Genomic DNA, 13,056 nt, shown 5'->3' with positions numbered 1-13,056 from the left:
TAATTATTGCTCCCACAGTTGATTTCTTCACACCAAGCTGCTTGCCTATTGCAGATTCAGTCTTCCCAGTCTGGTGCAGGTTTACAATTTTGTTTCTGGTGTCCTTCGACAGCTCTTTGGTCTTCCCCATAGTGGAGTTTGGAGTTTGACTGTTTGAGGTTGTGGACAGGTGTCTTTTATACTGATAACAAGTTCAAACAGGTGCCATTAATACAGGTAATGAGTGGAGGACAGAGGAGCCTCTTAAAGAAGAAGATACAGGTCTGTGAGAGCCAGAAATCTTGCTTGTTTGTAGGTGACCAAGTACTTATTTTCCACCATAATTTGCAAATAAATTCTTTCCAAATCAGACAATGTGATTGTCTGGATTTGTCTCCACATTTTGTCTCTCATAGTTGAGGTATACCTATGATGAAAATTGCAGACCTCTCTCATCTTCTTAAGTGGGAGAACTTGCACAATTGGCGGGAGACTAAATACTTTTTTTGCCCCACTGTATATATAGAAAGTGCCCATAACATAGCTATATGATTGTCTAAATGCTAATAAAAAAGCAGCATACAGCCAAACCAGTACTGAAGCATAGCAACAGAGGATATGGAATAAGATTATATTATAGATCCATAAAGGGAGGCAAAATATAAGTCTCTACTACTAATTATGGAGAGTTTATGAAAAACTTAATGAATCACAAACCGTACGCCATATACATTCCTCTGACAAGCAGTGTACTCTGAGGGGAAACGGGGCCTCAATATAGACTGAAGACCCATCTCTCTGATGAATCAAAGCACATCTTCATTCTTCAACCACCTTCAGGGGAGGCAAATTAAAGACTGAGGTATGTGTGAGGTGGCAGGGGTTTTATAGATCTTTTGAGGTTTGGGAATCTTTGCCTCCGCCTAGTGGTAGAGAAGAGTAATTCCCAAGAGTAATGGATCATGGACTTTCACCACCTGTATGAAAGAAAACTGCATGTGGAGAAGGGTAGGGTATGAATGAGGGAACCTGTTTATACAGCCGACATGAGGTTGTAAAAAGGAAAAGCAGGCAAGCAAACATAAACAGTATGCAGAAAAATTTGAAAATATAATTGCTTGCTTCAGTGGTAGTTTAAATCTTCTTTAAATCTTGTTCAATTTGTTTATAATTCTTAGTGCTATCACTTAAATAATGGTTACATAGCAAGATGAGAGACTGTTCTGATAGCTCCTGGGACCACTTTATTTTTTTATACACCAAGGACCAAACAGTTATGTAAATTGTATAAAGCAGCTATCATCTAAACAATTATATTAAAAAAAAAAAAAGTTGTAATGTGAAATATCCCTTTATAGGAGAAAAAAAATATATAGCTAAATGCAGCAACCAACAATAATTACAACTATGACATATTGTAAGCAGCTTGCAAACAGTTTATATAAATATCTGTAATTGTACAATATTTACATGTCTATTTTGTTGTGTTAAAATAGTCTTGCTGGATAGAATACAAGATCTTGAGACAGAGGGGCTAGCCATAGGCATTCAGGGTATTCTAGAAATGTGGTTGGTATTTTTAAATTAAAAACTTAGGCCAGCTTGCAGAATTAATAAAAACACTATTATTCTTGTAAAGTACATTTAAATGATTTTTGCTATATAAATATAATGAAAAATCTTGCTTGGACAGTCTACCTTTCAAAAAAATATGCCTACAAAATATATATGCCAGCTGATTTATAAATGTGTATTGCAACATGTCAGGATCAACAAATTTATATTAAGGATCAATTAAAAATCTTCCAAATGAGGCACAGTCTCATTGACTTAAATGTACAAAGCACCAGAGTGCTTGAGTAGTCTTAATAACGGGGGGAAAAACAAGACAGTACTCTCTGGAGTTTAACTTTTGTTTAATATAATGTGACATTACAGGTGCCCACCCCTTCCTCATGTAAGAGAAAATGAACAACACAAATAATATATATTTTAAGACCCACCCCATTCACAGAAAAAAAAACTGCAAGAGAGGAAAAAAAAAAAAAGGGGGAAGAGAAGAGGGTATTTAACCCTTCCCGCCGTTAGGACGTTCCATGCCATCCTAATGTGCTGGGCTTTAGCACCCTTAGGATGGCATTGAACGTCCTAGCCTTTTGGCTATCCTGAAGCCTTTGCGGCTTCCTGAATGGGATCACGGGTTGGAGGGCATGCCTAGCATCATAGGAACTCCCCCCTTGACCACATGATTTAAATTTGAATGTATTTGTTTAAATCGGAACATTGTTCTGAGTTCGATAAATTAGTCCAGACAGGAAGGGGTTAAAAAAAAAGGTAGTAGAAGAAAATATTTTTTATCAGTACCCATTGAACTTTTGATATTTAGCTTTGTGGTAAATTTTTGGTGCACATTTTATGGTTTACAGCAACCCCAGGGAAAGGGGAAGGGTATTTAACAGCCAATGTAATGCCCAGATCAAGTAAGTTGGAAACAAAAAATGATATTTTATTGTAATGTACCTATCAATAAAACTGTGCACAAGGCACAATACTGGAGATACCAGTAAAACATAAAAGCATATAGAAGTCAGTAGAGAATTTTCATTATTCAGATAAAACAAAATGCTCTTTTGTTATGTTTACTTATTTTTCTTGGTATCCTTGGTTAACACTTGCCCCTCTTTCCATACAGGAATATGTATGTGCCCTGAGCACTATAAAGCAGCATTGTTTGCAACAATGTTATACATTGCTGCAACATTAAAATGTGCTTTCTGATTATTTTAGTATGTAGACCACATTTTTAATTATTCTTTGCAAATTTGAATCTATCCTTTTCAGTTATTTTACTTTGAGATTTTGATAAAATTTGACAGTTTAGTTGCATTTAGATTTTGAAGTATTTCTTGTCATATTAGTCTTCACAGTAGAAAACTAACGCTTATTCAAGATGCTTTAAATAATTGTGTAACAAACGGTTAATTGCAATTAAACACAAATGATGCTTCTTTAATTACCTATTATTTATGTGACATATATTATTAACAATTTGTCCTATATATTATTTTTTTGTGTATAAACATGTTTTGCAGTTGTCTATATCCAAATTATCTGAGGGTAATTTTAACTATTATTTAATGAATACATTAAATACTTGAGTGAGCCATAAGAATTTGAAGCTCCTGTTAGCTTCAAAAATTGAGCTTTTAACACAATGATTGATGGTACCATTAAATCCTGAATCAGCCAACAGAGTCGCCACTCAGACAAGCCCATTATTTTTAATCGACAGTTATTTTGCATCTGACTGACCTGTTGCATTGATTACTGATACTTAGAAATATAGGACTGGGCACAGAGAATTCTTCATTACTTCTCACTCCTACATATGGAGAAGGCTTAAGGCTCATTTTGGGCCGATGGCTCTCTGATCTAAGTAGCTCTCTGTTACAAGTAGCAAGAGTTAGCACACTGGACCAATATTCACAATTCTAATCCTATTTCATCTCATCTCTCTACAGGTATGTCTTCCTGCTTCTGCCTAACTGACTGCTTTTAAACGCCCCTTTAATTTCTGCTAGACTCCTGGTATGTCTTCCTGCTTGTGCCTAACTGACTGCTTTTAAACGCCCCTTTAATTTCTGCTAGACTCCTGATATGTCTTCCTGCTTTGGCCTAACTGACTGCTTTTAAACGCCCCTTTAATTTCTGCTAGACTCCTCTGGTATGTCTTCCTGCTTCTGCCTAACTGACTGCTTTTAAACGCCCCTTTAATTTCTGCTAGACTCTTCTGGTATGTCTTCCTGCTTCTGCCTAACTGACTGCTTTTAAACGCCCCTTTAATTTCTGCTAGACTCCTGGTATGTCTTCCTGCTTCTGCCTAACTGACTGCTTTTAAACGCCCCTTTAATTTCTGCTAGACTCCTGGTATGTCTTCCTGCTTCTGCCTAACTGACTGCTTTTAAACGCCCCTTTAATTTCTGCTAGACTCCTGGTATGGCTTCCTGCTTCTGCCTAACTGACTGCTTTTAGACGCCCCTTTAATTTCTGCTAGACTCCTGGTATGTCTTTCTGCTTCTGCCTAACTGACTGCTTTTAGATGCCCCTTTAATTTCTGCTAGACTCCTGGTATGTCTTTCTGCTTCTGCCTAACTGACTGCTTTTAGACGCCCCTTTAATTTCTGCTAGACTCCTGGTATGTCTTCCTGCTTCTGCCTAACTGACTGCTTTTAGACGCCCCTTTAATTTCTGCTAGACTCCTGGTATGTCTTCCTGCTTCTGCCTAACTGACTGCTTTTAGACGCCCCTTTAATTTCTGCTAGACTCCTGGTAACCATTTCCTCTGTCTCCATTTTGTCTACCTGTAATCATTTTATCTTATATTGTCTAAACTTATTCAGCCTTTCACCCCACCCCCTCTCTAATTTGCAAGTGTGTAATTCCTGCTAGCTGAAACTGCCTGTAACAGCTGACTAGAATCATTTCATTACTTCTCACTCCTACATATGGCGAAGGCTTAAGGCTCATTTTGGGCCGATGGCTCTCTGATCTAAGTAGCTCTCTGTTACAATTAGCAAGAGTTAGCACACTGGACCAATATTCACGATTCTAATCCTATTTCATCTCATCTCTCTACAGGTATGTCTTCCTGCTTCTGCCTAACTGACTGCTTTTAGACGCCCCTTTAATTTTTGCTAGACTCCTGGTATGTCTTCCTGCTTCTGCCTAACTGACTGCTTTTAGACGGCCCTTTCATTTCTGCTAGACTCCTGGTAACCATTTCCTCTGTCTCCATTTTGTCTACCTGTAATCATTTTATCTTATATTGTCTAAACTTATTCAGCCTTTCACCCCACCCCCTCTCTAATTTGCAAGTGTGTAATTCCTGCTAGCTGAAACTGCCTGTAACAGCTGACTAGAATCATTTCATTACTTCTCACTCCTACATATGGAGAAGGCTTAAGGTTCATTTTGCGCCGATGGCTCTCTGATCTAAGTAGCTCTCTGTTACAAGTAGCAAGAGTTAGCACACTGGAGTTTGAAACTGCAGACCAACTAACAGGTAAACTTAATAACTATATTTCTACACAATGCTTTCTATGCCTTTTCTGCTCATTCTGTCTTCCCTTCTCCTAAAAATCACTGCATGTCCCTATAACAACAATCCCCACACTATCCATATCTCCCACTCCCTTCTCTCATCCCCTATGCTGTCCTCTCATGAACTACTTTGTTTCCTTAGAAACTCTTCCCCCTCTAACTCTCCTGTGTCTAATCATTCCCGCTCCTACAAATCTCACTCTCACCTTCTGTCTCTCTCACTGCTACTACTGCTTGCTGCTGGTGATGTCTCTCCTATCCCTGGCCCTACAACAATCGCCACACTTTTACACTCTCGCTCCATCTCCCACTGCAAAAATCCTAGGTCACGCAATACCAACAATCTCATCTCAATTAACACACAGTGGCTAACCCCTCCCTTTTCTTGTGCCCTCTGGAATGCTCGCTCCATCTGTAACAAGCTTACAACTGTTCACGACCTGTTTGTTTCCAACTCTTTCAACCTCTTAGCTATTACTGAAACCTGTCTATTTTCCTCTGACACTGCTTCCATTGCTGCTCTCACACATGGTGGTCTTCACTTTAGCCACACACCTAGGCCAGGTGAGAGACACGGTGGCGGTGTTGGCATCTTACTCTCCCCCTTCTGCTCCTACCAGTACCTATCCCCATTTCCATCTCTCTCCTTTTCTTCCTTTGAAGTCCACTGCATTCGCCTGTTCTCCCCTCTCTCTCTCAGAGTGGTAGTTATCTATCGCCCCCCTGGACCAACTTCCCAATTCCTTGACAACTTTGCTGCCTGGCTTCCTTACTTTCTCTCCACAAATACACCTGCTCTAATCCTAGAGGACTTCAACATCCCCATTGCCAACCCATCTGCCCCTGCTGCCTCTAAACTTCTCTCACTCACTAACTCCTTCGGCCTGTCACAATCCACCCTATTCCCTACCCACCGCAAAGGACACTCAATTGATCTGGTATTCTCCTATCTCTGCTCTCTCTCTAATGTTGCATGTCGCCCATTTCCCATCTCAGACCACCATCTGCTCACCTTTAATCCTAATATAGATACTAAACCTACTTCCCCCTCTCGCCCCCACACCAGCAGAAATCTGCACACTGTGGACGCTCCCCAACTCTCCAATCTTATTCAACTACGCCTTCCCCACACTTCCACGATATCCTGCCCTGACCTTGCTATAACCCACTATAACAATACTCTCTCTGCTGCACTTGACACTCTCGCTCCACCCCAACCTCGCAAAGCCCCACGTCGTCAGCTCCAACCCTGGCACTCCCAACAAACGCGTCACCTACAAAAATGCTCCCGCACTGCTGAGCGTGCCTGGAGGAAATCCCGCTCTGAACATGATTTCATGCACTATAAGTTCATTCTCTACTCTTACACCTCTGCCCTTCGCTTAGCTAAGCAAACCTACTTCTCCTCTCTTATATCCACTCACTCCTCAAACCCTAAAAGACTCTTCTCTATTTTCAACTCTCTCCTTTACCCACCTGCACCACCCCCCTCATCTGCATTCAGTGCTCAAGACCTCTATTATTATTATTTTCTCAATAAAACACTTACAATCCGAGGAAACATCCCAACACAAACCTGCAATCTCCCAACTCCGCTCCCAGTCACCCCCTCTGCCACTCTCTGCACCCTCCTCCCAACCACTAAGAGTGAAGTGGCTTCCCTTTTGTCTTCCTCACACCTCACTACCTGCCCACTTGACCCTATTCCTTCACATCTAATCCCTCCTCTGTCTACCACCCTCACTCCGGCTCTTACTCACATATTTAACCTATCCCTTTCTACCGGCTCATTCCCTGCCTCCTTCAAACATGCAAAGGTCACCCCCATCCTCAAAAAACCCTCCCTCAACCCTAACTCCCCTGCAAACTACTGCCCCATATCACTGCTCCCACTAGCTTCAAAACTCCTCGAAAAACTAGTTTTCAGTCGCCTAACCCACTTCCTGTCCTCCAACTCATTGCTTGACCCCCTGCAATCTGGCTTCGGTCCCCAACACTCAACTGAAACTGCTCTCACCAAGGTTACTAACGATCTCTTTCTGCTAAAAACAAAGGCTACTACTCTATACTCATCTTACTTAACCTATCTGCTGCCTTTGACACTGTTGACCATCCCCTTCTCCTACAGTCTCTCAGTTCTCTTGGTCTCTGTGACACTGCCCTCTCCTGGATTCACTCTTATCTCTCTAACAGATCCTTCTCAGTCTCTTTTGCTGGTGACTCCTCCTCTCTATTGCCCCTGTCTGTTGGAGTACCTCAAGGCTCTGTCCTGGGTCCTCTACTCTTCTCTATTTACACTTCTTCACTGGGTAAACTTGTCAACAGCTATGGCTTCAGCTATCACCTCTATGCTTTCCACCCCTGCACTCTCTCCTTCTGTCAACTCTCGCATCAGCGACTGCTTATCTGGCATTTCCTCCTGGATGGCCTCTCACCACCTAAAAATAAATATGTCCAAGACCGAACTACTTCTAATTCCCCCCTCTAACTCCACTCCAGTCTCTAATTTTTCTATCACTGTTGGCGGCACCACTATCTCCCCATCACCCCAAGTCCGCTGCCTCGGAGTCACGCTTGACTCAAATCTGTCCTTCATTCCCCACATCCAACTGCTCTCTTCATCCTGCCGCAACCACCTACGCAATATCTCCAAAATTTGCACGTTTCTGAGTGCTGAAACTACCAAACAGCTCATCCACTCCCTGGTAATTTCCCGACTTGACTACTGTAACAACTTACTAACTGACCTCCCTCTCTCCCGCCTCTCTCCCCTCCAATCCATCCTAAATGCATCTGCCAGACTAATCCACCTCTCTCGACGCTGTGTTTCTGCTGCGCCTCTCTGTGAGTCCCTTCACTGGCTCCCCATTCACAACAGAGTTAAATTCAAAATTCTCACCCTGACCTAAAAAGCCCTCACCAATGCTGCCCCACCCTACCTGTCCTCACTCATCAACAAATATACTCCTGCCCGTCCCCTAAGATCCAACAACGACCTGCTTCTTGCATCCTCTACCATCACCTCCTCTCATTCTAGACTACAGGACTTCTCTCATGTGGCACCAACCCTCTGGAACGCACTTCCTCGAGATGTCAGACTTGCCCCTAACCTCTCCTCCTTTAAACGTTCCTTAAAGACCTTTCTGTTCAGGGAAGCTTATCACCCGACTTATTAACAAACTAACCAAACCAAACGAACACCGGATATGGTAAAAAAGCGTTTCTTTATTCTCCATAAAATATCGACATCATGCACTTAAAAACAAAAAGCACAGTACAAGGGTAGACTCAGTCTGACATGTTTCGGCCTTGGCTGGCCTTAATCATAGAACACTAACTAACCAATTAACTAACAGTTGCCCTCTATCTCCTCACTAATATCATTCTCACCTCTGCAGTCCCCACCTCCTGTCTCCAATTCTCCTACCCATCTAGATTGTAAGTTCCCATGGGAACAGGGCCCTCAATTCCCCCTGTATTTGTCTGTAAAATTTTGTGTCTTATCGTATTGTTTCTCCACTGTACTGTTATCCTTGTACCCATGGGCAGCGCTGCGGAATCTGTTAGCGCTTTATAAATAAAGAATAATAATAATAATAATAATAATATTGTTGTACTTCTACACTGTGTGCAGAATTATTAGGCAAATGAGTATTTTGACCACATCATCCTCTTTATGCATGTTGTCTTACTCCAAGCTGTATAGGCTCGAAAGCCTACTACCAATTAAGCATATTAGGTGATGTGCATCTCTGTAATGAAAAGGGGTGTGGTCTAATGACATCAACACCCTATATCAGGTGTGCATAATTATTAGGCAACTTCCTTTCCTTTGGCAAAATGGGTCAAAAGAAGGACTTGACAGGCTCAGAAAAGTCAAAAATAGTGAGATATCTTGCAGAGGGATGCAGCACTCTTAAAATTGCAAAGCTTCTGAAGCGTGATCATCGAACAATCAAGCGTTTCATTCAAAATAGTCAACAGGGTCGCAAGAAGCGTGTGGAAAAACCAAGGCGCAAAATAACTGCCCATGAACTGAGAAAAGTCAAGCGTGCAGCTGCCAAGATGCCACTTGCCACCAGTTTGGCCATATTTTAGAGCTGCAACATCACTGGAGTGCCCAAAAGCACAAGGTGTGCAATACTCAGAGACATGGCCAAGGTAAGAAAGGCTGAAAAACGACCACCACTGAACAAGACACACAAGCTGAAACGTCAAGACTGGGCCAAGAAAAATCTCGACTGATTTTTCTAAGGTTTTATGGACTGATGAAATGAGAGTGAGTCTTGATGGGCCAGATGGATGGGCCCGTGGCTGGATTGGTAAAGCGCAGAGAGCTCCAGTCCGACTCAGACGCCAGCAAGGTGGAGTTGGAGTACTGGTTTGGGCTGGTATCATCAAAGATGAGCTTGTGGGGCCTTTTCGGGTTGAGGATGGAGTCAAGCTCAACTCCCAGTCCTACTGCCAGTTTCTGGAAGACACCTTCTTCAAGCAGTGGTACAGGAAGAAGTCTGCATCCTTCAAGAAAAACATGATTTTCATGCAGGACAATGCTCCATCACACGCGTCCAAGTACTCCACAGCGTGGCTGGCAAGAAAGGGTATAAAAGAAGAAAATCTAATGACATGGCCTCCTTGTTCACCTGATCTGAACCCCATTGAGAACCTGTGGTCCATCATCAAATGTGAGATTTACAAGGAGGGAAAACAGTACACCTCTCTGAACAGTGTCTGGGAGGCTGTGGTTGCTGCTGCACGCAATGTTGATGGTGAACAGATCAAAACACTGACAGAATCCATGGATGGCAGGCTTTTGAGTGTCCTTGCAAAGAAAGGTGGCTATATTGGTCACTGATTTGTTTTTGTTTTGTTTTTGAATGTCAGAAATGTATATTTGTGAATGTTGAGATGTTATATTGGTTTCACTGGTAAAAATAAATAATTGAAATGAGTATATATTTGTTTTTTGTTAAGTTGCCTAATAATTATGCACAGTAATAGTCACCTGCACACACAGATATCCCCCTAAAATAGCTAAAACTAAAAACAAACTAAAAACTACTTCCAAAAATATTCAGCTTTGATATTAATGAGTTTTTTGGGTTCATTGAGAACATGGTTGTTGTTCAATAATAAAATTAATCCTCAAAAATACAACTTGCCTAATAATTCTGCACTCCCTGTATTATAAGCAAAAGAACCCAGAACCCCCCCCCCCACAGTAATTTTAATATCTAAATGCAATATATGTATAGTCTAACTTTGAATTTAGTCTAAATCTATGAAAATATAAGGCAATATAATAGCCAACAGAGTCGCCACTCAGACAAGCCCATTATTTTTAATCGACAGTTATTTTGCAACTGACTGATCTGTTGCATTGATTACTGATACTTAGTAAATATAGGACTGGGCACAGAGAATTATTTTCATATTGTTGTACTTCTATTATAAGCAAAGAACCCAGACCCCCCCCCCCCCCCAGTAATTTTAATATCTAAATGCAATATATGTATAGTCTAACTTTGAATTCAGTCTAAAACTATGAAAATATAAGGCAATATAATATATAATATAAGACAATGCAATAACACTGAATTTAAAACAAGCAGCAGATTTCTGTCAAATGTTCCTTTCTTTAATTTCCTTGTCCTCTTAACAACAACTGACAGCCAGTCACTGACTCACATATGTATATGAGCTGTGAACTCTTGCTCATGCATAGTAGACCTGGTGCTTCAGAAAGTGTGCATATAAAACACTGTGCACACTCCAAAAATAAGCAGCTGTCTTTTTACATCGGCTTGTTTGTACTAGCTATTTTACAGGTAAAAACTTCTGTCAGATTGACTGTGGTTAGCTTTGTCTTTTGCATAAACAAGTCTGGATTGGCTCCTCCAAACTAGGAAGTTTGGCTATTGAAAACAATTGCAGCAAATTTGGTTTGAAAATATTTAGACTAGAGTGATAAGCTATTGCATAGCAGGACAACACACATGTCTGTAATTACAAGCTGTTTCATGTCCCTTTATCTTAGGATGCTAGGCAACTATATCTATGAGTCATGGTTATTAGTGTTATTTTTCTAAGGGCTTAATCAAAGACTATCTGCTGTGTACTAATTAGTAATTTACCTGAATATTTTCTTTAATTCCTTCCAGTTCTCTTGATGTTTTTGAAAGCTGTCGGAGGATGCTGCTTCTTTCCATGAAAACTTCTTTCAACTGCTTTTCTAGATCTTCATACACCTTTCTGGTGAGAAACAGTAGATGGGTACAATAAATATGTATGAATATATCAATAGAATCAAGAAAACAAATCTACCTATGTATAGGATGCAATGCCAAACTTTATAAACTTAAGACTGAACCATCAGAAGTTGGCTTTATTTTAAAACAGACCTGCTTAAGGCTTAAACCTGTACTGTACCCTTTTATAAATGTTTAACAACCCAGATTTTATAAGGGCAATCCTACCGTCATAGCTCTCAAAGTGATTACTACTCCCTAGTTTACTTTGATTAAGTATCAATTCTTGTATCACTGCTTTCTCTGACATCTTTATGGCTGCTCTAAAATAAAAATTGTCCCTTATAACATAATTCTCATTCTTTGCGCCTTAATAACACACATTTTGATGGACAGTCTTACAGTCCAAGCTGTAATAATAATTACTGCAACATAGTTTGGATAGATCAATCAATCAAACCCAAGTAGTGACTAATCTTACACATCTATGGCTGCTCAGTCTTCCTTAAACATAACTTTCATGCCTTGCCCTTGTTCCCCCAATCCCCACTTCCAGTACACAAAAAATCCTGTCTCTTCTAAAATTATTCCCTCATCTTTGAACCACAACCCATTATGCCATATTCACACAAGCTGGGAGATAAACTTTCCCCTAAACTGATGGAGTCTCCCTATATGAAAACATTGGGGAGGTATCTATCTACTCTGTTAAATGTTTGTGCTATTATGTTGTCATTTGCCCACCTTATTCTGGGTTCCCATGCATACGCACAATTTATTTATTTTAATTTTTACTTTAAATGTACTTCAATCCTGTTTCTTTTTGCAGTGCATGGACTGAGCGTGTTTTCAAGATAAGTATAAATTCAGAAGATTTGTACTGTATTCAAAGCAAATGCGGTAGGATAAAAAAAAGTTTCTATATGTTAGTGCTTTGTCATTCCTAACAAAAGAGCTTCTTAGTTGAAGAAATTATTTGAAGCAGTAAAGGCAAATCAGGGGCAGCATTGCTAAGAGGGCTACCAAAGGGATACTAAAGTATGAAGATTGTTGGTAAATGTATCTATAACCTCATCTTTATTTAATGTTCATCAATTTGGCAGTTTTCAGAAGAAAATTAGCTTCTTATAGCATGTTGCTTAGTAACGCTAACCTGATGGTTAGAAGTGCTGTTTCACACACGCTAATGTCACCGATGATCGACTCAGCTGCAATGCTACAGCTGTATTAGTTTGAATTTTAATTTAAAAAAAAAAAATTGACTTCACATTTTCAGGTACAAAGTACAGTGTCCCTTTAACATCAGCATTCATGTAGCCAAAAGAGGTTAATGGCCACATCATTAACCAAACCAAAAAAAACATTAAAGTGACTCTGAGCTACTGTAATGTAGCTAGCACAACATGAAAATTTGACACTTTTGCAAGCAACCAGATGTAATAATAATTTTCACCAGTCATTTTAATGACTAGCGGCTTGTTCAAAATGATTATTGGCTTCAATATAAACTCACACTAAATGTCCAAATGGCACCTTAGTTCAGATGCTTGATACTTACAGACTACTTTATGATATCTGTATACCCAAATGATACTTCAGATAAGATTCATGGTTTATGTAGCCGATTTTTTGTTAGCTGTATTGACAAATGGACCCAATATAAGTTTCTTGGTTTCTGTAGTATACTTTATGGCAGCTATATTCATTACATTATCACTGATAATGACTG

General features: G+C 40.2%; 1 protein-coding gene across 1 annotated transcript in view; it reads right to left on the bottom strand.

Annotated features, from left to right (window-relative positions):
• LUZP2 (leucine zipper protein 2) overlaps nucleotides 1–13,056 on the bottom strand; it is a 1,349,153-nt gene that overhangs the window by 846,774 nt on the left and 489,323 nt on the right. The window contains 1 exon segment of the mRNA XM_053689315.1: nucleotides 11,214–11,331. Within this exon segment, the coding sequence (XP_053545290.1) occupies nucleotides 11,214–11,331 (118 nt within the window).

This window comes from Bombina bombina, chromosome 7 (genome assembly GCF_027579735.1).
Source record: "Bombina bombina isolate aBomBom1 chromosome 7, aBomBom1.pri, whole genome shotgun sequence".
Lineage (NCBI taxonomy): Eukaryota > Metazoa > Chordata > Amphibia > Anura > Bombinatoridae > Bombina > Bombina bombina.
This window is presented reverse-complemented; position numbering and strand designations above follow the sequence as displayed.